The 23,417-nt window shown below is 43.2% G+C and overlaps 1 protein-coding gene across 1 annotated transcript in view; it reads right to left on the bottom strand.

Moving 5' to 3' along the window:
* Positions 1 to 23,417, bottom strand: part of LOC309544913 (uncharacterized protein) — a 99,793-nt gene that overhangs the window by 38,813 nt on the left and 37,563 nt on the right. Inside the window, exons 5-11 of the mRNA XM_082243920.1 lie at positions 10,723 to 10,852; positions 9,930 to 10,078; positions 9,642 to 9,829; positions 5,225 to 5,335; positions 4,926 to 5,027; positions 3,844 to 3,919; positions 266 to 393 (exon numbers count right to left, since the gene is read on the bottom strand). Coding sequence (XP_082100046.1) covers positions 266 to 393; positions 3,844 to 3,919; positions 4,926 to 5,027; positions 5,225 to 5,335; positions 9,642 to 9,829; positions 9,930 to 10,078; positions 10,723 to 10,852 — 884 coding nt within the window. The remainder of the gene's footprint in view (positions 1 to 265; positions 394 to 3,843; positions 3,920 to 4,925; positions 5,028 to 5,224; positions 5,336 to 9,641; positions 9,830 to 9,929; positions 10,079 to 10,722; positions 10,853 to 23,417) is intronic.

Genomic DNA, 23,417 nt, shown 5'->3' with positions numbered 1-23,417 from the left:
GCATTACTGAACAGTCATTTTCTTGAACGTGTGCATGGGAAATATTGCGTTTTGACCTAGTGTGAATCGGGGCTAAAATGGCCTGAAGGACTCTTTGCCCCAAAGTCTCACATTAATATAATAAAAATCTGGCTCCTGAAAAACTCCACTAAGTAAAATTATTAAACATAATGTCTAGAAAGTGTGTTGTCATTATATATGTCAGACTGCAAAAGCAAAAAGCAACTGTAAAAAAACAAAAAAAAAAAGAATCACTCTCACTCACCACAATGAAGGGAAATGCAAGTCCAACAATAAACAGCATGATCCAGATGAGGGAGCCACAGATCATGTATGCAGCTGGGCGTGCCATTTGATCAAATATCTCTGCTGGCATGATTCCTGTGACCCCAGCTATTATTCAGAAAGAAATAAGAAAATAGTTTTATAAACAAAAATCACTATTTATATGCAAATGTCGGATACAATACAAAAAGTGTGACAAAGCCATTGACACAGCAGCAAAAAAAACAAAACAAAAAAAAAACAAGATCATAACAATGACATAGTTCAAATAGAATTCATATCAAACTTAGAATAAAACATGGAACAGAAGACCCGAGAGTCATATAAAACTTAAATAATATGGATCAAAAATACATGAGTAACAAAACAGTAAAAACATAGATAGAAGATCACCACAATTAGTAAAAGAAAGTGTCACAGCAAAAAAGAGTGTTGTTTGGAATCCCATATATCACATTTATTAGAGAAATTAGGCATTTTGTTATGTAAGGTAAAGAAAAAAAAAATTCCATTAACATGAAGGTATCTATTCTATCAATAGTTATGAAAAAAGGATAACCCAAGATTTCCAATGTAAGACTATGGCCCATCGAATGGCAAGCATATGGGGTGGATGAGTTTTTCCTCATGGTGCAGAACCGCTAGGATTGGTGCAAATAAAAAGCACATCAAGAGAGTCAAATGCAGGCTGTTACTTAAAATGGTTGAGGGGATATCAGAAATGTTATGCCATATTCGTTGTATTTTGTGGCAAGACCAGAAAATATGAACCAATGAGCTCCTGGATGGGCAGCCCCTAAAGCATAGATCTGATACATCAGGAAAGATAGCGTGAAGTTTAACCGGGGGATATAGGGCAGTTTTACGATGGTTAGTGTTTTAGCGCATTTATTCAAATTATCTAGCATGTCTTCCCAGTCCTAAGGGAAAAATTGGGTGTCGCAGTCCACCTTCCATCTATTCAAATATGGGAGGGATTCAGGGAAGAGGCAGATAATAAATGAGCTATGTAAATCAAGAGATCAATCCCTTTCCTTGGGAAAGTCACAGCAAATTCAATTTTATAGCTTTGGTGGAGAAGTTGGGGAGAGTGCATAAGGACCCCTGCTGGGGGGTGTTCATGTGGTGGAGAAGTCGATCAAAAGAGATAAATGTCAAGCCATCCTGAAGGGATGAAAGGGTAGTCAATTTATTTGTTCGTTACCAAGAGAAACCTCCAGCAGCAGGAAAATTAGCAACAAAAGCAGGTTTGCCTAAGAAAGAGATTCCAGGAGCAAGTTATGCCCCGTACACACGTACCGATTGTCGGCCATAAATATTCGGCCGACGACCGATCGGCCGATTGTAGGCTTGTTAGTATGATGCTTCCGACAGCCGACAGCGCATTTTCGGCTGAACAGAATCTGTCATGCAAGCATTAAAATTTTTGTTGGCCAACACCAGAACGGCCGATTGTTCGCCAGTCAGTACAGATTTCGGCCGAGAGACAGCAGATTAGCAAGACTGGGCATGCTCAGAAAAGAAAAAAGACAAGGAAAGTTAACCATCACATGACATCACTTCTGCAGTCGGCACTTGTTGGTCGACAAAATTCGTGTGCAGTCTTTTGCAGTTTTCAACAGACACGACAGCCCTGTACAAAAGACGGCCGATCGTTCGGCCGACGATCGGTACGTGTGTACGGGGCTTTAAGCGTAATTTAGATTTGTGCAATGACCAGAGGAGAAGGGACCAGGGCTACCAAAACAATATAAAAGGCTAAAGTATTGTCAGAAAATAGTGGTTCATTCATGGCCCAATGTCAAAAAACTCTAAACAAGATCATTTTAAGAAAGTAAAACAAAAAAATAAAAAAAAATAGAACGGTTATATCCTTCAAGGCAGAAATGCTTGCATTTAATTTTTTTTCTTGGCCGAGTTATTATACAAGCTGGATGAAGATATATGAATCAAATTTTGAGGCTGATTTACTAAAGAAGCTAACAATGTTGACACAATAAAGATTAAATTCCATGCTACCTATTAAACCAATAATATGTGTTAAAAGTATCTCTCTTAATAATTGTGTTAATAAATATTGTAGGTGGCTGCAAACAGTTAAATGTGTTCCCACAACCTGTATAAGCAAATATAAACTCAATGTGACACTGCTGCGCCTACCTTATTACCAACTAATGCCCCCCATTACAATAAATACTACCAATATGTAAGCCTATGCAATATTAAAACAAAATATATACTTCAACTCCATATGTGTACAATATAAAAAACAGTGAATCATCAGTTCTCTGAAATTAAAGTCTGAATAGATAATTTTATGAATAATTAAAAACTGATGCACATCATCTCAGATTCTAATAATAAAATTCTTGCAAGTCTAGGAACCCTGGATCACATACGCTCATCTAGAAATTCATATTTTCAGCCTTACTGCCTACAAAAAAGAGAAAAAGATGACAGACTGCGGACTCAACCCAAAGCTCCTACTACCACACTTTCCTTGCCTTCTCTCCCTCTTACTCCTTCCCCCATTCCTACCTCATTTCTGTATGACCCTTGCCTCTTATCTACTAACCCCCTCTCCATCCTTATGCTATCCACTCTAACCTGACTTGGGGATACTCGCCAAAATATACTCATTGCTCTGTAAGCATATTTGAAGCTTAACTTTCCAGGTAATGTAGCCACTGCCCTAATCTCCCTGAGATCCCTACAGCCCAACCATGTCATTCTACAATCAAATTTAAAGGTCTTCCACTCTGACCAAGCTTCCTATACCAAGTACCAAACCTCTTCATTTTTTTAACATCATAATATTTGTTATTGCATGGCACCACTGTCCTTTTTAACTCATTATTTGTACTATTTTTTAAAAACTGAACAAAAGCTACTAAAATATAAAATACAATACATGGGCGTTGCAGCCAGCGACTTTATTAAAGCAAACCTGTGGCCTTGTCATTGGTAGTAATTTGATGGTTATACTTGAGTGCCGACACCTTCCAGGGCTTGCACATACTGCTCTTTTATTGAAATAGTGAACTAGTACCTCCAAATCAACTGTGCTTTATTATTGGTCGAAACCCCCTCGTCACCCTGCAGGCTGGGTGGTATGAAAAATTTACGAAAGGGGACCATGCTGTAAGCTTGAGAGCTATGGTTCCTGTTTCTGATAATAAAGGACCACTGATTAATCATGATACAGAAGCATTACCTATATTAAATAGAAGAGTACTGAAGTCCTCGAAAATTTCCTGCACAGAAGTCCTATGGGTGGTTTAACACCAATGGGAAAGCAACATGTTCACTTTCAGAAGACTTCATCTTTAAAATCGTTCTTACATTGTTTTATGCCCTAACTGCAAATCGCAACATTTTTTAGATACCCCAAAAAAATTTTTAGACAAAAAAAATCCTTGGCTTTTCATGAATTCAGGAAATGTAAAAACAGATGATGATTTGTATATTTGGAAATAAATCATGGTCATTGTGCAATGAGAACAGTTTTCTTCAACGAGAGTTGAAGTTTGACATTAACATTTATAGCTCTGTATATACCTGGACCAATGCCAAAGCTCAGGATGTAGGCAAAAATGCAGACCATGCTAAGGTAAGGTATCCAGCTGACTTTTCCCTGGAAAGCAAAAAATTACATTTACAAATTAAACTTTTAAGGTCACTTTAAACTTAGTAAGTCATGTTCTGTTTACCTTCCAGTTAAAACTTAACTAAAGCCACCCTTCCTTCTACAGCCAAGGAAGCTGCCATTTTAGCCTCTGCTTGATCTACAGTTGCCATTGTGCTGCACATGTGATCAATTGTGAAAAAAGCCATTTGATGGCTTGACTGTTTGGAGAGCACAAGCAACTGTGACTATTATCTTTCATGGCATGCCTTGAATATAACTGTTTTGGGAAACAGTTAAAACAATGGATGTAGTTCTTCCCTAAAGGGCTGCTCCACTCTTGTGAAAAAAAAAAAAATATATAGCATATGAGTACAATCGCTACACAAGTCGCATTGTAATTTAATAGTATTAAAATATTATCGCTCCTTTTTAAATCTGCAGCTGCTGTAATTTTTGTAAAATTCAATACAATATGGCAATGTGGAGGAATTCAGTAAACATATGGTATACAGAACTTCCCAAGGAATGTAATTTCCTGCTTGCGTGATTTTCTTCTGGTTTTCCCAGAAGTCTGTACTTCGACAAGTCAAATTTTAGGCATCCTCTGCAATAGGAGTGATATTTTTGAGATACACCTTAAAGGTTGATTACTTCTAAAGGACTGCAAAAACTCCAACTTTCCTCATTAGAACACTGCAAATGCATAGGATATGAAAGAACACAGACACTCCCATTCAGGAATATCATAGCAAATAGGACTCTGCTACAAAGTTTGTTAAAATCCTTGCAATGAACATTGATCATCCAGAGGGGATTGTTTTTTCTTAACAAAAGTGGAGTTACTCTTTAACTCAGTGCCCAGTTCAACAAGCCACAATACAAAATTAGGCATACCTAATTATTCTATCCTACAACCCACAATAACTGATGCAAGTTTTGTTTAGATACTAAATTGTATCCACGATTATGATTGGTGAAAAACCTGCTATAAGAATATGTGCATATTGGGTACCTGCTGAGATAAAGCAACCATAAAAACCACAGCCCACACCGACATCATGCTGTATCCTCCCATCACTAGAGCCCGACGACCAACACGGTCAATAAATAAAGTCTGAAAAATGATTTACAGACAAGAAAATAAGCAACAAACAAAAAAACAATTGCACAAACACTAGATATATATTTTCATAGGTATACCATAGGTTAATTATAACATGTTTTACATAGACAGCCATAGACCTGAATAGTATAACTTTAGATAAAAACCTTTTATTGTTAAAATCACTTTTTTGGCATAAGAATACTTACACAAGTGAATGAAGTAATGAGCTCACAGCTCCCTGTGCCAATAACAACATAAGGGATTTTCTCTGGAGGTATCCCTGCTTCATTAAATATGTAAGATGCATAAAAATACATCTGGGGAGAAAAAAAACAAGGAAATAAAAACCAACTATAATACAGTAGAAAATGGATAAAGTATAACAAAGTAATACAGAATTAAGATGGGAAAGGAAGGAGAGAGCGAAATATAAACAAACAACATACACACGCTCATAGTAATTATTCATATTCAACTTGACATGTTCTGGAATTTTGAAGACGTTTTGTTGCCCATCAAAGCAGTTTCTTCAAATTCAACTACTACAAGCTATTCCATCACCTCGATAAATTGGAACATTCACAGACAACATACACGTCACAAACTGAGAGCACCAAGCTCAAATCCCATGGCGGTAGCAGAGACCGCACCGGCGGTGTCAGATGTTGAACCCCTTGAATATAGGTTTGCACTAAGGAATGCGCGGCCAAGGGTCGCTGAAAAAAGACCGCCAAGGCAGACACCTGGCCCTTGATGGTACTCAAGGCCAACTTCTGCTCAACTCCTCGTTGAAGGAAGGTCAAAATCTGAGCCACCGAAAAGGAACGAGGGTGAACGTCCACGAGATGAACGCTTTCCATGTACGATGGTAAATATTTCTAGAAGTAGACTTCCTAGACTTCAGCATATTCGGAATCACCGACCCAGGCATACCTCTATCCTTCAGCACCTGGCTTTCAACATCCAGGCTGTCAAAGCCAGCGATTGTAAAGCAGCATGGAAGATCAGCTCTTGGGACAGTAGGTCCTCCCTGAAAGGGAGGCAGCCTCCAAAGGAACGTTGAAGACCAAGTACACTAGGTCGGCATACCAGGACCGGTGAGGCCAGTCCGGGGCCACCTGAATCACCGGAATCCCTTCGGCCTTGATCCTGCGCAGAAGCCACGGAAGAAGCTTGAGAGGAGGCAAGGCATAAATCTAATGATACTGGCACCATGGGGCCACCAGAGCGTCTGTGGCGTCCACCAGAGGATCCTGAGATTTTGCCAGAAAACCTTGGTACCTGCCTGTTGAACCGACAGGCCAACGGGTCCTCCTTGGGGGGTGCACCACCGCAGACATAACGGATGAAACACGCCCGGATGAAGGGACCACTCTCCATGGTCCAACGCCTGCCGACTGAGATAGTCCAACTGCCAATTTTCCCTACTAGGAATGTGTATGGTGGAGAGGGCCGGAACAAAGCGTTCTGCCCCCTGGAGAATGCCGGCTACCTCCAGAGCCGCCAGCACACTCCTTGTTCCACCCTGGTGATTGAAGTAAGCCACCGCCATGGCATTGTCCAACTGGATCCAATCCGGAAGCCCCCTGAGCTGATCTGTCCAATGATTCAGGCACATTGATTGGTAGTCTGGATTCCTCCAGTGTCCAACCCGGTAGTTGATTGTAGATCTCACAGGAAAAAAATGAGAAAAAATGCCATTTAAAAGAAAAAAAATAGCCAGAGCCAAAGATCCCGGCAGGGAGCTAGGTCCTGATTCCTGACTGGGCAGAAAAAAACTGAATGCCTATAGAAGAGAGGGGGATGTATACCAGCTAGGACTGCCCATAGGCATAGCCAAGTGTTTTTTCTGCCTAGTGTCCTACTCCTGTAGGGGCAATATAACCCTATGGTTCTGAATATGGAGCGCTGTGTCAGTCACTGAACGAAAGAGAAATAAACCTGCACCAAGTGTGCACAGCTACAATGAAAAAGACTGTAAAAACCCTGATTTTTAAAAATCCAAATGAACCCGCCGTAAATGGTGGTGCTGTACTGCATATGCATGTATCTTTATGCATATGTGCATTAAAGCACCAGCCGATGTATACGATTCCAAAAGCTGATATTTGGAATGGAGACTTACTATCATTAATTAATAATTTTTTTCTGATGATAGTATAGCTTTCAGCAATTGCTTACATGCCAGTTAGACCTGGGGAATGCACATTTTATTACTTAAAGAACAAACGTGACTAACTCGCGATTTCATTTTGATTTATTTTTAGGTAAATCGCTGACTTGTGCATTCCATACCACACCTTCTAGGAACAAAATGTACAAACACAGCATAATTTGGATGCCTATAGCAAATTAGGACCACGCCATACATTGTGAACATCACTTAGATTGGTTCAGGAATCACAAATGCTATGCGCATACATCTGCACATGCATATAGGCATGCAATGCAAGAATCATAACAATTTATGCCTGCTCTTGTTCATTTGCTTTAGAAAATCAGGTCCATACGGAGAGAGGCTGTACTCATCATAACACCATCATAATACTCAAATCCTGCGCTAAGTCCAAAACCAATAAAACTGAAAAAAAAAACTGGGAAGCTGCCTACATACATGATTCAGATACAAGATATAAAATAACTCCTCTCAGAAAAATGTTACATGTGAAAATACATAAGTCCAACACGTCCCATAAACAGCTGGTGTTCAATATGAAACTTAATCCTTGCCAATATACACTCAATAACGTCTCTGGTGACTTCCACTCCACCACTATGAGAAATTAACACTCTTACCAAACAAATTGGACCCCGCAACTTGGAGGTAATTTGCGCCCTTTAACAATATAGGTCCCCTGCTAAGCAGTAGATGGCATCACTAAGCATTAATTTGCTGCAGAATCTCAGAGAGCAAATATAACTGTAGTACCCTCTAGCTTAGTGTGCTAGTAGTTTGTGGAGTAGGTAAATTGTTTGGGTTGGCTGGCAGCCAAGCCTGTGTTAAATCTGAGTCAGGGAGAGTGACTCAGGGAAGCTGGATGACTGAATAGGCAGCACCTCTGGTACCTCCGCCTACTTGCCAAAACCTTGGAGAAGTTTCCAGAAGAATGAGAAGGAGGTTAGGAGGAGCTGCTTGGAGTATTGAGGAGGGCCCCAGCCTATTCCCAGCAAGTGGGCTGGCAGGGGGTAGGCCCCTCTTTTATACTCAGGGTCAGCCTAGCAGAGGCAGTGGTGTAGGGTAAAAGAATGGAGATGGAGTGCTGAGGAGGCTGTCGGAGGTCTTTGAGGGTGCCCCCTGGTTTTTGGGGGGTGACCTGGGGCCAGGGGCTCAGGTGCTGGAGGGATACTCTACAACACACGGAGGTGTCCTGTCATAGATGCATGGGAGAAAGTGTGAGGACAGCGGGAGAGAGTCAGCACATTCAGGAGATCTTCAGGGAGAAGTCAGCCAAGAGGGCTGGTGAGTGAGCAGTCTGGAAGGACTGTGGAAAGTGGCCAGGTGGGCTAGTGAGAGAGGCAGTTGCAGCCAGGCGGGCTGGCAGTGCCTGAAGAGGTGGTGCTGGGATCAGTAGCCACAGGGATGGGAGCTGGACACTGACTTTTGCTACACAACTAAGGGGCCTGTGGACCCTGCCTGTAAAGGGCCTTTGCTTCATTTGACTGTTGCTTTTGTGTCAGATCAACTAACAGTTTGTCAGCTGAAACTGTGATTTTGTGCTGCAAGCAAGTGATGTGCTGGAGGAAGCTGAGGAGTGTGTAAGTAGACTGTACATAGAATAGTGGCCCTAAAAATAGTTATTGGAAGTAACATGGGCATCCCGTAATAATCCTATCCCTATCCAAGTTTATTAACCGTTTAATAAAACACAGAAAAACAAAGTTGCTGGGCTGTTTCCTGACTCAAGTGTGACTCAAGTGTGCCTGTGGAATTCGATCTGCCTGGCTGTGCAGGGTGGGGGGGATCTCATTCACCAGTGGCTCCTACAGGGTATGCACTACACTAGTAATCCATGAAAAAGGAAGAAGAATGCTCAGCATGGTGCAATTAGATAAAACCACTTTGTTTATTAGGTAAATAGTACCCACAAATATATGTAGAAATAGGCAGTATGTGTATCCCCATGCCACTCGTTCCAGCCATGGGACTGAGCAGTGAAGGGTTCAATCTCTTTGGTAAGAGTTTACGGCGACCCATATTTTTGGTAACAGTCTTCATTACACACGGTGGTGAAGTGGAAGTCATGGGAGAAGTTACTGAGTAAATATTGGTGAGGAATAAGTTCCATATTGATTTACCTTTAGTGTTTATGGAACATTTTGGACTTTTTTTTTTTATTAAATTAATGTTTTTTTCACATGTAACAATGTTTAAAGTGCAGCATTTTACTGAGAGGTGTGCTTATCATAACCCAAACACAATGGGCATGTAATTCAACTTAGATATTTTTTCAGAGTAATGTGACAGCAAATATGAATACACACTGATATTCTAACAAACACTGTATGCAATTCATATACTGTGTGCTCTGATTTTACATACTTAGAGAATAGAATGGTCCAAAGAAGAAACAAGAGTCAATTGATCATGTAAACCAGGAAATGTAATCACATATTTTGACTTACTGAATCATTTCCACACAGTTGCATGGCACTGCTAAGCACAACTATAGTAAGAAGCTGCCGTCGTAGTAATGGATCCTGGACAAGGCTAAGCAGATTCTTTGGCTTTTGACCTTTGATGGCTGCCTGCTCTGCAAGCATCTCCTCCATCTCACTGCTGAGATTGCAGTGCCCACGCAGCCGCTGTAATGCTGAAAAGAAAATAATTTCAGTAAGCTGTACCTCAAATATATGGCAGAAGTTCGACAAAATATTCCAAAAGTTAATGCAGAGTGTCCACAAGATACTCACCAGAGACGCAGGAATCCCTGTCCTTTAAATCTATTAACAAGTATCGAGGACTCTCTGGAAGCCATGGAAGGACCAGAACTTGCAGAATAGCAGGAATCACATTGCTAGCTAACAGAAGAGGCCAGGTTTCTTCACTGCCAAGTATCTCCCTAGGAGATGAAACCCAAGACAATTATATCCTAGAGATGCCAACAATGACTTCTCTCTCCCCAAAATCTAGCTTTGTTTCTGCCCAATTAGAATTTTCCAGAGTTCAGAATATAGAAAAATAAGGAATTCGACAAGGAGAGTAGGACTGCAACATAAAAGTGGCACAGTTGTACCGACTTAGAACCAAAATGAAAAAGCTTGTGTTACTGTGGTCCTCAAAAGAAGATACAATTAGATAGTTTCAGCTAAATATTAATTTTGGGTGCCCTTTATTTATTGCTTCCAACCCAAAGAAACCTAAATGTACTTTAAACATTTCAAGTATAAATATATGAATCTCTACTTATATTAAAGAATGAAAATGAAAGAGGGTAGACGTGCACTGTGAACCAATCAGAACTCTACATTGCTCGGTGCTGTCAATCTAACACTGGTAGCTTGTTTACAGTGATAGGATTACTTGTAAATTAAAGCCAAGAGTTGGTTGAAGAAAACAGATACCAGCTCAACCGTGAGCTTGTTTTAAATACTTCAGTCTCTGGACATACTATGTATGTGCACAGCACTGAAATTGTTAAAGTGTGTATTCATTTGCTAATTTAGAAATTATTTGAGAGAGATCACAGTTGCACCACTATGTTACCTGATTCCAACCACTTGCCCCATCACTAGTCCAAAGGCAGTAAAGACAGCAGAGGACAGAGCTACTGTACCACGGAGCTTCTTAGGGGCACTTTCTCCGAGGTACATAGGCTGGACATTCATACTGACACCTAGAAAAGAGGGGACAAAATTACACTGCTATTTTTTGCTTTTTATAAACAAAACCTGTATATCAACTTTTTTTCCATTTTGGATAAAGTAAGGGAGGGTTATAACCCCTGTAAGGTTTATTTTTTTGTCATCTTGTTCCCATTGGGGAGATTTCCGTCCCATAGCTAAACAGGAAATGAGAGATAATCCCCGCAAATTAAGGGAATTATTGGGGACCCCCAGGTCACCAGAACTAGTGTCCTCATTGAAACATTTTCCCTTTATTTATTTTCTGGGGACAACCCAAAATGAGGGAGTTTTCTTTTACTTTCACTTTCAATGATAATGGTAAACAGGGCAAATAGAGAGGCTGAATCTCCTTAACGGGGGGGGGGGGGGGGGGTGTCACAGAAAGCAATAAAAACCTAATAGGTGTTCTAATTCATATCCATTTTCCTTTAGTTATACCTTAATCAAATCATGTAGCTTACATACAATATTATAACATAAAACAGTACTTTACATATCTAACCCTGTAGAGATGATGCAAGAGAAAGCAGAATCACAAATTTTCTTTATGTCATAGCAAAACTTATAATTACATATGTAAAAAGGAGGGGAATACCACGCTAATGCCCCCCCCCCCCCAAAAAAAAAACAAAGAATAAGCAGCCAGCACCGCAAAGGACAAAATGTGTATAAAGATATAATAATACTTGCAGTGAAAAAAAAGTTATTGATATCACTCGTGATTTGAATGATATATTATACACTCTAAATAAATAATAAACGATAGTTTAGAAACTCGTGTGGAAAGTGTTATACAAAATGAATGTCATAGAAAATCTGAATTGGCTATCAATGATAACTTTTACCTCACTATATATTGAGTATACAGTACATGTGTAAGTGATAATACATTTGTAACAAAACAAACAAATAACCTCAGTTTAAAATGTGATATGGTGAACTAAATACCAATACCACAGACCATAATGAATGTGCCATATCAACACAAAAATTATAGAAAATTGTGCAGTCCATAAAATGAGAGTCCAAACAAATGTGTGAAACACGAATCTCCAAATCATGATCCATGTGGATACTGGATGATTCCAAAACACACAACCAAAAATCACCGCTGTGAAGAATTTCACCACCACCAACAAAAGGGGGGTTTAGCGGAACAAGTGGACCCAATTGGCATATGCCTAATGGATCTATAAAAGCAGTGGTGTATAAACACCTAATTGGGGGGGGACGTTTTCTCTCCCACCAATCTCCACACAACTCTTCTTGATCGATTAAAGGGAAGCTCCACCTCCACACTCAATTGAACAACTCAGTAGGGGGGTCACCGGCATCACAGTTAAGAATGGATTCTTTCTTCTCTTGCAACGCTCAATAGGTATAACATCCAGAAAGGGAAAACAAGAAAACTCCACATAGTGTAAAACCATACGATAAAGGGGTTTATTAAAAGTTCAGAACACTTACATTTCAGTAGATAAAAAAGCACTTTCAAATAATTTTTCTGTAAACAGCATAAATTTGCAATGGCATGAACAGGACTTGACCCGATGCGTTTCGCCTACTTAGACATCATCTGGGGTATGAGGCTTTCACAGTCATTGCGTTTAAATAAAAAATGTGAGCCCAATGAAGACAAAAAACTTGAGACTCCACTCCCTTGTAAATAGATTAACTTCCTGTGTGTCTGGCAAGATGGCACGGGTGCGTGCTTGTCAAGTCTCGAAAGGGCAGGGAGTCGCATGCAAGCACTGGCGACATCATTGGCAGACATCTGGTAGTGAGAAACAGAACGGTGGTAGTCAGGCCTCAATTTGGATACGAAGGAAATAGCGCCCTGAGCCTCGTTGTAAAGTGTGAGGCGCCTGCGCAACTCCTCTCCTTGCGAACTTCCAGTATGGAAACCAGAACCAGACTAGTCAAGCCTCAATTTGGATTCATGAGAAAATAGCGTCTCAAGCCTCATTATAGACTGCGAGGCGTCTGTGCATCACCCATCAATGGGCCAGGACTAGAAATGAGATGACCAAAATAAACCTATACAACACAGAGAGGGCCAGAATGGGGCCGCACAAAGAAGACACTCACATACCTGGCAATAATTAGTCCAAGTTTTTTGTCCAGATGGGTCATGTATTATTAAACAAATAATTAATAACAATTCAAATGCTCAATATGTAAACTTTAAAAAATGCTAAAAACAATAATAATCAAATAATAATCACCTGAAGGACATATATTTGTGTAAAAGACTTAAATAAATTAGGCCTTATTGATAAATGCGTTAATATCCCACTCCACGTTCCTCCCGAATGGAGAGTAGGAACATAACTCATAAATCCAAGACACGAGACTCCCCTAATGTTAGCACACCCCTCCAAGGAGGAATGTATTTATCAATAATTACCAAATCTGTGCATCTTGGGTCGCAGTTATGGTATTTGCGATAATGCTTTAGTACATTAATAATTTTTTATTAGCTATATGTTCATTTATCCTTACTAAAAATTGGCGTATAGTTCAGCCCACATATTGTTTCCCACAGATATACAATGTTTTTGGTGGCAAGTAGAAAAATGTTTCATGGAATAGGTGCGATTGGTAACAATGGACTTTAATTATTGTATCTTAATTCTTCCACGAACATTGTGCTGGCACACATTGCACTTTTTGTAAGGGCAGTAACCAATTAATCCATGGAAAAATAAGGATCTGACCGGAGGATTAATAATGTCGGGGGCGATTTTACTTTGCAATGAGGGGGCCCCACTATAGATAATCTTGGCCTTATCTAATCTTAGACGATTTAAATGTATCCTCTTTATTTTGACGGGGCTTGTAAGCCAAAAGGGATCTCCTATCTACTTCGAGGGTTCTCTGTATTTCAGAATCTAACTCCACTTGGGTGTATACTTTATTCAAAAATCTCTGTTTCAAAACCGAAGCTTGTTGCTTAAAGTCATGGGTCTCAGTACAGTTCTGTCGTAGGAGTTAAAATTGACTACGAGGAACAGACTCCAGCCACGCTTTATGACGGCAACTATCAACAGGGATAAAGCCATTACAATCTGTAGGTTTAAAGCAAGTTTTAAACTTACTTTAAGCCTACAGATTTTAATGGCTTTATCCCATTGGATTTGTATGTTAATGAAATGTCTCTACCATTCATATTCAAGAATGTGAAAAATGAATCTAGGGATTCAATACTACCGTCCCATAGGAGGAGGATGTCATCTAAGTATCTGGCCCACAGAACCAGATTAGATCTGTTCTGGGCATAGACGACATCCTCCTCCCAGTTGGACACAGATTGGCCAGGCTAGGGGCAAACTTTGCCCCCATCACCACTCCTTTTTGTTGTAGGTGGAATCGGCTGTCAATCCACAAATAATTGTGTTTGGTAGTAAATTCTAATAAATCTATTATTGTTATTAATGATTTGTTTAATATTACATGACCCATCTGGATAAACAACTTGGACTAATTATTGCCAGGTATGTAAGTGTTTTCTTTGTGCGGTCCCATTCTAGTCCTCCCTGTCTCGTACAAGTTTATTTTGTTCATCGCTATTTCTTCTGAATCCAAATTGAGGCCTGACTAGCACAGTTCCGGTTCTCACTACCAGAAGTCCACTGATGATTTTGCCGCTGCGTGCATGCGAGGCTTGACGCACACGCACCATCTTGCCAGACACACAGGAAGTTAATCACATGTAAGTGGAGTCACAAGTTTTTTATCTTCATTGGGACCACATTTTTTATTTAAATGCAATGACTGTGACAGCCTCATATCCCAGATGTTGTCTAAGTAGACAAAACAAAAGTAGTCGGGTTGAGTCCTGTTCATGCCATTGCGTACTTATGCTGTTTACAGAAAAATAATTTGAAAGCGCTTTTCTATCTACTGAAATGTAAGTGTTCTGAACTTTTAAAAAAACTCTTTATTGTATGGTTTTACACTATGTGGAGGTTTTTTGTTTTCCCTTTTCTGGATGTTATACCTATTGGGCGTTACAAGAGAAGAAAGGATCCATGCTTGACTGTGATGCCCATGAACACTTACTAAGTCGTTCAATTGAGGGTGGAGGTCGCGCTTCCCTTTAATCGATCAAGGGGAGTTGTGTGGAGAGTGGTGGGAGAGACAACACCCCCTTCCCCATTAGGTGTTTATACACCACTGCTTTTATAGATCCATTAGGCATATGTCAATTGGATCCACTTGTTCTGGTAAGCCCCCCTTTTGTTGGTGGTGGTGAAATTCTTCACAGCGGTGATTTTTGGTTGTGTGTTTTGGAATCATCCAGTATCCACTTGGATCACGATTTGGAGATTCGTGTTTTTACACATTTGTTTGGACTCTTTCATTTTATGGACTGCACAATTTTGTATACTTTTTGTGTTGTTATGGCACATTCATTATTAACTGTGGTATTGGTATTCAGTTCACCATATCACATTTTAAACTGAGGTTATTTGTTTGTTGTTACAAATGTATTATCACTTACACATGTATACTCAATATACAGTATATGTGGAGGTAATAGTTATCATTGATAATTACATATGAACCTTGAATGCATTTTTTATTTAAAGTCACCATTGCCATTCCTTTTGCTATCCCATCTAAGAGGACCAGTGCATTGAGGCATTTTATAAGCTCTTTGTTGCTCCCCTTCTTATGTTACATATTTTCAGCAATCCCTAGATGCAGCTGCTAAAACTCTGGACTGAAAAATCAAACTTTTGAAGGTAAAGTCAATTCTTACACAGTCTCTCTACATACATTGACATCATTATTCTTTTCCAGCCAATCAGAACCAAATTTAGCTTAAAAAAGGTGTGCAATATAAACCAAATTTACCCACGCCAGGAAACTCATTAAAATAACTCCAGTGTCTAACTTTAATATTCCTATATACAGACACAACACTATATATCCAAAATATTGTAAGGTGAAATAATACCCAACTATAAAATATGTTGATGTGCACCAATAAATGTCCAACAAAAAATATGCTATAATAAATAATTAAAATGCTTTAGTATAACAAAGTGCTTGAATAATAAAATACTCCAAAAAGTGTCCAGTGCTTCAAAACACAAAGAGGGGTATTTACTAAAAACTGGAGAGTGCAAAATATGGTGCAATTCTGCAAGGAAACCAATCAGAGCCAGGTTTTATTGTCAAAGCTTATTGAACAAGCTGAAGTTAGAAGCTGATTTGCTACCATGCACATCTGCACCAGATTCTGTGTGCACCAGTTTTAGTAAATCTCCCCCAAAGTGCTTAGTGCTATGTCTTTTCTTATTCTTGTACAAAAAATCTACTCAATACCAACATATCCCTACTCCTCTTCACTTGCTTTGGGAAATCAAGTGCATACTGTCTAAAAGGGGCTGTGTTAACTGTAACCCAAATACAATAGGCAAGTGATTCACCTTTAATATTTTTTAGAGTACTGTGAAAACGGTTATGAATATACAATGATAGCTTTACAAACACTGCATGGAATTCAGACACCGAGGAGGAAATGATCAAAACTAGAGCAGCTGTGCATGGCAACCAATCAGTATCTATCGTTGGCTTGATCAATTAAGCTTTAAAAATGAAATATAGAAGCTGTTTGGTTACTGTTCACAGCTGTTCTAGATTCTGTCTGTTCCAGTTTTGATAAATTCCCCACTGTGTGTTCTGTGTTATATGTTGTACATAGATAAAAAATAGAATGGTGTCATAGAAAAAAAAAAAAAATAAGAAGACACTTGATCATTGTCTTGGTCTAACCCTTACTCTCTAATGCAATTTTTTGTTAAAAAATTGTCTTTATATACACTTCAATGTAATGTGCTGAATGTTGGGATTTGCACAAATTGTCAATGTTTTTTTTCTTACTTTTTTCTTGTTAATACATTTTTATTGAAGTTCACAATACAGAAGTACAAGCGTAAACTAACAAGTATAACATTCACACAACATAACATAGTTCACAGGCTATAGCTTTAAAAGAAACGTTAAAGGCCCAAAATAAGGAACCAAACATGTATATAACAAGTGATATAGACTGAGTAGCCTCTCAATTAGGGAGTCAAGATATAATAGGTTGACTTGAAAATTTTCCAATGTAATGGATCATGAAGTGGCTTGAAGAAATTACTGGAGGCTTACACAAAAAACAGTGCAGGCACATTGCATGTTTACTGAGATGTCTGGGGTTGTCTCACTTTTTTAACATTTACAGTTCATGCAGAGCACAAGTTCTAATAGTAATAACGGAATTTTTGTAAAATCTTACCTGTAAAATTCCTTTCTCTGAGTCCTCCGACAGTCGCTGCCGCCTCTAAGTCATCACTATTGGGTATTGACTTCCGCTCCGCAGGAGTAGCTAGGCATAAGACTTAGTCAAAAAGAACAAAGTCATTTGCATATACACACCCCTGGGGGCTGTCCCACTAGGTCAATACCCCCCTGCAGTGACCACTCCCAACTCAGTTTGGTAGCATAGCAGTAGGAATTAAGACAACAACCCCAAAAGAGGGGCGGGGGCGGCGACTGTCGGAGGACTCAGAGAAAGGAATTTTACAGGTAAGATTTTACAAAAATTCAGTTTTCTCTTACGTCCTCCGACAGTCGCCGCCGCCTCTAAGTCATCACTATTGGGATGTCCCAAAGCAGTGTATACATGAGGGGTGGGAGACGCAACCATAGAAAAGGCAACGCAGTACCCACATCAGAGAAAGGAATCTTACACGCACAGTAAGAGAACCTTCTGGGCAACAGAAAACAATGCTCAACAGGAGCAACAGCCCAGGAAAGCAAACACCAACAGCCAGGGACCCATAAAAAAACAAGGGTCCTTCATGGCACTGCCGCACTGAGAACTTTGCGGGCCAAAGGAGGCATTAGCTGATGCCAGAACATCTACCTTGTAGAATTTGGAAAAGGTGTGCACCAACGACCAAGCCGCAGCCTTGCACACCTGGGCCACCGAGGCCCTATGCCAATAGGCCCAGGACGCACTCAAAGATCTGGTAGAGTGCGCCTTAACAGGGAAGGGTAGAACCCGTTCCTTCAAAGCATAAGCCTGCTCAATGGTCTGTCTGATCCATTTGGCAATAGTCGCTGCAGACGCAGCCATTCCCTTCCGAGGTCCCTCAGGAAGGACAAAGAGGGAATCTGTCTTCTGAAAGGATTCCGTAGACGACAGGTAAACCCTGATCGCCCTGACAACATCCAAGGAATGCAAAGCAATCTCCTAAGGATGCTTAGGCTTCATACAAAGCGAAGGCAGGACAATGTCCTCATTAAGGTGGAACTCAGAGATCACCTTAGGAAGAAAAGACGGGTGTGGGCGCAAGACCACCTTATCCTTGTGAATTATCAAGTAAAGAGAGCGGCAAGACAACGCCGCCAGCTCCGACACTCTGCGAGCCGAAGTGATCGCCACTAAAAAAGCAACCTTCTTAGACAGCAGAGGCAATGATATCTCCCGGATATTTTCAAAGGGAGCACGCTGGAACACGGACAGAACCAAGTTCAAGTCCCATGGAGGTAAAGGTTACTTCCTGGGAGGAACCAAATGTTGCACACCTTGAATGAAGGTGCAAATCAAGGAATGAGATGCCACAGGGCGTTGGAAAAGGATAGCCAGTGCAGACACCTGGCCCTTTATCGTGGCCAGCGCCAGGCACTGGTCCACCCCAGACTGGAGGAAAGCCAACACTCTTGACACCGAGTACAAGCGAGGGGAGAACCCCCTGGACTCACACCAGGCGAAATTAGCTTTCAAGGTACGGTAATAGGTTTTACCAGAGGAGGTTTTCCTAGCCTTGATTAGAGTAGGGATAACCTCAGGGGAGAGACCCCTGTCCCTCAGGACCTGGGTCTCAACAGCCAGGCCGTTAAAGCCAGCGACTGTAAAGCAGGATGGAAGATCGGTCCCTGAGACAGTAGATCTTCCCGCATTGGCAGTTGCCATGGAGGCGCCACTGCCAGGTGAACAACGTCGGCGTACCAGGACCGGCGAGGCCAGTCCGGCGCCACCAGGATCACCAGGTGCGGTTCCGAGGCTAACCTGCGGAGGAACCTAGACAACAACTGAATCGGAGGAAAGGCATACATCAGACGATACTGATGCCAAGGAGCCACCAACGCATCCGAGGCGTCTGCCAGAGGATCGCGCGTTCTTGCCACGAACCTTTCCACCTTTTGGTTTAGCCGAGATGCGAACAGATCCATGTCCGGGGATCCCCACTTCGCACACAGCATTTGGAAGACCTCCGGGTGTAGGGACCATTCCCCCTGGTCCAGGGTCTGGCGGCTCAGATAGTCGGCCTGCCAATTCTCCACACCCGGAATGTGAACTGCTGAAATTGCGGGGACATGAGTCTCTGCCCAAGACAGAATTTCGGTCACCTCCTGGGCCGCCCGAGCACTCCTGGTGCCCCCTTGATGGTTGATGTAAGCCACCGCGGTAGCATTGTCCATCTGTACCCGAACAGGGCAGCCCCGAAGTCGGTCCGACCACTGGAAGAGACAGAGTTTTATCGCTCGCAATTCCAGCACATTTATCGGGAGGGAGGACTCCTCCTCCAACCAAGTGCCCTGGGCAGACAGGTTGCCCAGGACTCCACCCCAGCCTGACATCCGTGGTAATCACCGTCCACAACAACGGACGGAAAGGATTTGCCTTCTGACACCATCGGGGACTGGAGCCACCACAGAAGAGCCAATCTGGTCTGACGCCTCAATGAGACACTCAGATCCAGGGACTGAGGAAGTCTGTCCCACATGGCCAGGATCTCCGCCTGGAGAGCCAGCGTGTGAAACTGAGCAAAGGGTATCGCCTCGAAGGCCGAAACCATCAAGCCCAGGCCCTGCATACAGGCCCTGAGTGACAAGGACGGATTGTCCCTGAGGGACCTGATCTCGTCCTGCAAGGTCCGGAGCTTGTCCTCCGGCAAGAACACCTTTGCCTGAGCAGAGTCCAGAATCATTCCCAGATAGGGAAGACGAACCGATGGAGACAACGCCGATTTCTGAACGTTGATGGTCCATCCGAACTCCTATAGCGTCTGCACCGTGGTGGACAGATCGCGCAGCAGGTCCTGACTGACACTCGATCTCAGAAGGAGATCGTCCAGGTACCCCAAGACCGCAATGCCCTGTTCCCTCAACAGGCCCAGAACCGGCACCAGTACTTTGGTAAATACCCTTGGAGCCGAAGCGAGACCGAAAGGTAACGCCACAAACTGATAGTGGTCCTCTGCGATAGCAAACCGAAGGTACCGCTGATGACCCTCGAAAATAGGGATGTGCAGGTACGCATCTTTTAGATCTATCGAGGCCAGGAACTCCCCCGGACTCAGGGAGGCCATCACCGAGCGGAGAGACTCCATAAGGAACTTGCGAACACGCACGAAGCGGTTCAGCGCTTTTAGGTCCAGAATAGGACGTACTTTGCCCTCCTTCCTGGGCACAGTGAACAGATTTGAATAAAATCCCCGAAACCTGTCCCGATGAGGCATCGGGACAATCACCCCCTGGGCAAGGAGGTCCTGCACCGCTTGATGCAGGTCCTGCAGACGCCCAGGAAGCAAATGAAGATTTGAGGGAAAAAATCTGTCCGCCGGCCGGGAAAGGAATTCGATCTTGTACCCTGACCGAATGATTTCCTGAACCCACCTGTCCGAAATTCGGAGCAGCCAAGGTTGGAGGAAACCGCGCAAACGTCCCCCCACCCCTGAAACGGATGAGGGCGCCCCTTCAGGCAGAGGCGGATTGACCGGCCGAGCCGGCATTGCCTGACTTCTGCTTGCCCGCCCAGGGCTTCTTCTGACTCCCCTGGGTCTTGAAGGGTTTACCCTTGGATTGGTTCCGAAAGGCACGAAAGGACCCCTGAGTGGATTGAGGCGCAGAACCCCGCTTGCCACGAAAGTGCTTGTTTTTCGGGTTCTGGGGAAGCATGGTGCTCTTGCCCCTTGTGACGCCTTTCACCAGGGCATCCAACGCCTCGCCAAAAAGGCGAGAACCAGCATAGGGAAAATCAGCAACTGTTTTCCGTGAGGACTGGTCCGCTGACCAGCTCTTCAGCCAGATCAGTCGCCGGTTAAGCACCGAGACACTAGACAGGCGTGCAGCTAAAGGGGCCTCATTTAAGGCCGCATCACACGAATACATGATTCCTCTGTGAATTTGATCCACCATATCCAGGCGGGCAGGTGGAACAGCGTCAGACACGAGGTTGCTCCTAAGCACCTTAGTCCAATTAGCCACTGCCTGAGCCACCAAAACAGACGCGAAAATGGGTCTGAGTAACGAGCCCGCCACCGTATAGGAATGGCGGGCTAGAGACTCCAACCGCCGGTCCGGGGTATCCTCAGAAGAAACCAAGGTAGCCTTGTTTAGCACGGCCACAGTGTGATCCACCTGTGGAGGCACACACCATCGTGATTCCGTAGCCGGTGCAAAGGGATAGAGCAACTTGAACTGACTAGGGACCAGGAATAGACGTTTTAAAGTGCGCCACATTTCATTAACAGTGTAATGAAACTCAGCTGGGCAGGGAAAAACCTGCGCCGACTTGCGGGTCATGTGTGTCCCAAATGAGGACACAATGCCCGGATGACTGGGCTCATCCTCCAAATGTAAAGTTTCCTTTACAGAAATAATCAATTCATCCATGGTCGCGCGCTCTTCGGGCGACCCCGGGGAGGAAGTATCAACCCCCTTCACCCCACACCTGAAAAGGGCACGCTCGCCGCAGCAGCTATATCACCATCTGAATCAGAAGAGAGAGACAATCTGGGCCTCTTCCTCGCAGCACGTTCAGCCATCAGCATTTCCATATTGGACACCAAGGTCGCCACTACAGCGGCCAAATCAGGTCTCAGAGGGGCCACAGGAGAACTGGGGGGAATTTGCTGTCCTGAGAATCCATTGCCCAAGAAGAAATAACAGTGCAAAAAATTTGGTACTGTCCCTTTAAGACCTCTGTGGAGTGCGCAGCCCACCGCTACAGATACAGTCACAAAAGACCCCCAAACAGGAGAAGAAAACTGAGCCAGAAATGACAATACAGAAGGTAATGAGAGAGATAGCCTGCAGAGCCCCGCAGAGTGTTACCACCGATGTCGCTGCTTCAGAGGAAAAGGAAGTGCTGTCAGAGAAGGCTGAACTTATAAGCTGCATGACTCAGGGAAAATGGCTGCCCCATAGGACTGAATGGAAGGCTCCGGCAAAATGGCAGCCGAACATGCGGTCGGAACGATCGTTCTGGCACCGAAAAATGGCGTCGGAAGGCGCCAAAACAGCATGTAGTATTGCCCATAGTGAAGCCAAACATGCTTGCCCATACCTAAAATGGCGGACCGCGCGGTTTTACCCAGCTGCGGTCGCCACATACACAGTCTGCACCCCCACAAACACCGAAGTGACACAGGGAAGGGGACCCCCAAAAACACACAGCACCGCAGCGCATGTACAAGCGATCCCCGCAGGGACCGCATCAGGGAGTCACACAGGCACAGACATGGGGACATACAGCAACACAGGACTGCCACCCCAGACAGAGGTCCAACACAGAAGTACTTACCTGTACCGGATGGCGTGGGGAGCCTCTCAGAACGGAAAGCCGCTGTCCTCATCTGACAGGGAATGCCGTTAGCCAGGGACATTGCACTGCAGTATCACAGATGCGTCCAGTGAGGTAGCCACCTCACGGCTGCATCCCTGCAGCGAGTAGGGATGGGTCGTTCACAATGCCAGGACGAACCACGGCTGAACGCTCGATGGCGGGCTGGGGGTCCATCTGACCCTCTGCCCTGGAGAACCAGGGCGGTCAGTCCGAATCCCAGCACCGCATGAATCCATCTTCTTCCGAAGAGTCGACTAAAAACTAAAACTGACAAATAAACAGCTAGTAAAGTAAGAAAAAACTGACATTTTCAAAAGAAAATCAAATAAAAAAGATCAGATAGGCTGAGACTGGAGCCCCAGCACAGGGAAGCCTAACTACTCCTGACACTAGGCAGAAAGAAACTGAGTTGGGAGTGGTCACTGCAGGGGGGTATTGACCTAGTGGGACAGCCCCCAGGGGTGTGTATATGCAAATGCCTTTGTTCTTTTTTACTAAGTCTTATGCCTAGCTACTCCTGCGGAGCGGAAGTCAATACCCAATAGTGATGACTTAGAGGCGGCGGCGACTGTCGGAGGACGTAAGAGAAATATTGTTTATAGGCTGTTACTTGATTAAACCATATACTGGATAGCCGCTTACAAATTCAATAAAAAGGTTTAGGTGCTTCATATTAAAGCCATCATGGACTGCACCTTTCCAGTCATATGCTGACATATTAACCACTTGTCGACCGCCCGCCGCAGATATACTGCGGCAGGCTGGCTCGGCTGCGTGAACCGCTGTACCGGTACCGCGGTTCGCGGGTAAGCCGATCCATGGGACCGGCGGCCCCGATTGCCACCGGGCACCCGCGACCGCTCCCCACTGAGAGAGAACAACTGTCTGCTGTTGAAAGCACAGCAGACCGTTGTTCTCTCTGG

Source organism: Pelophylax lessonae (genome assembly GCF_965119305.1).
Source record: "Pelophylax lessonae genome assembly, chromosome: 1".
Classification (NCBI taxonomy): domain Eukaryota; kingdom Metazoa; phylum Chordata; class Amphibia; order Anura; family Ranidae; genus Pelophylax; species Pelophylax lessonae.
The sequence above is the reverse complement of the archived record's forward strand: the minus strand, read 5'-3'. Positions and strand labels throughout refer to the sequence as shown.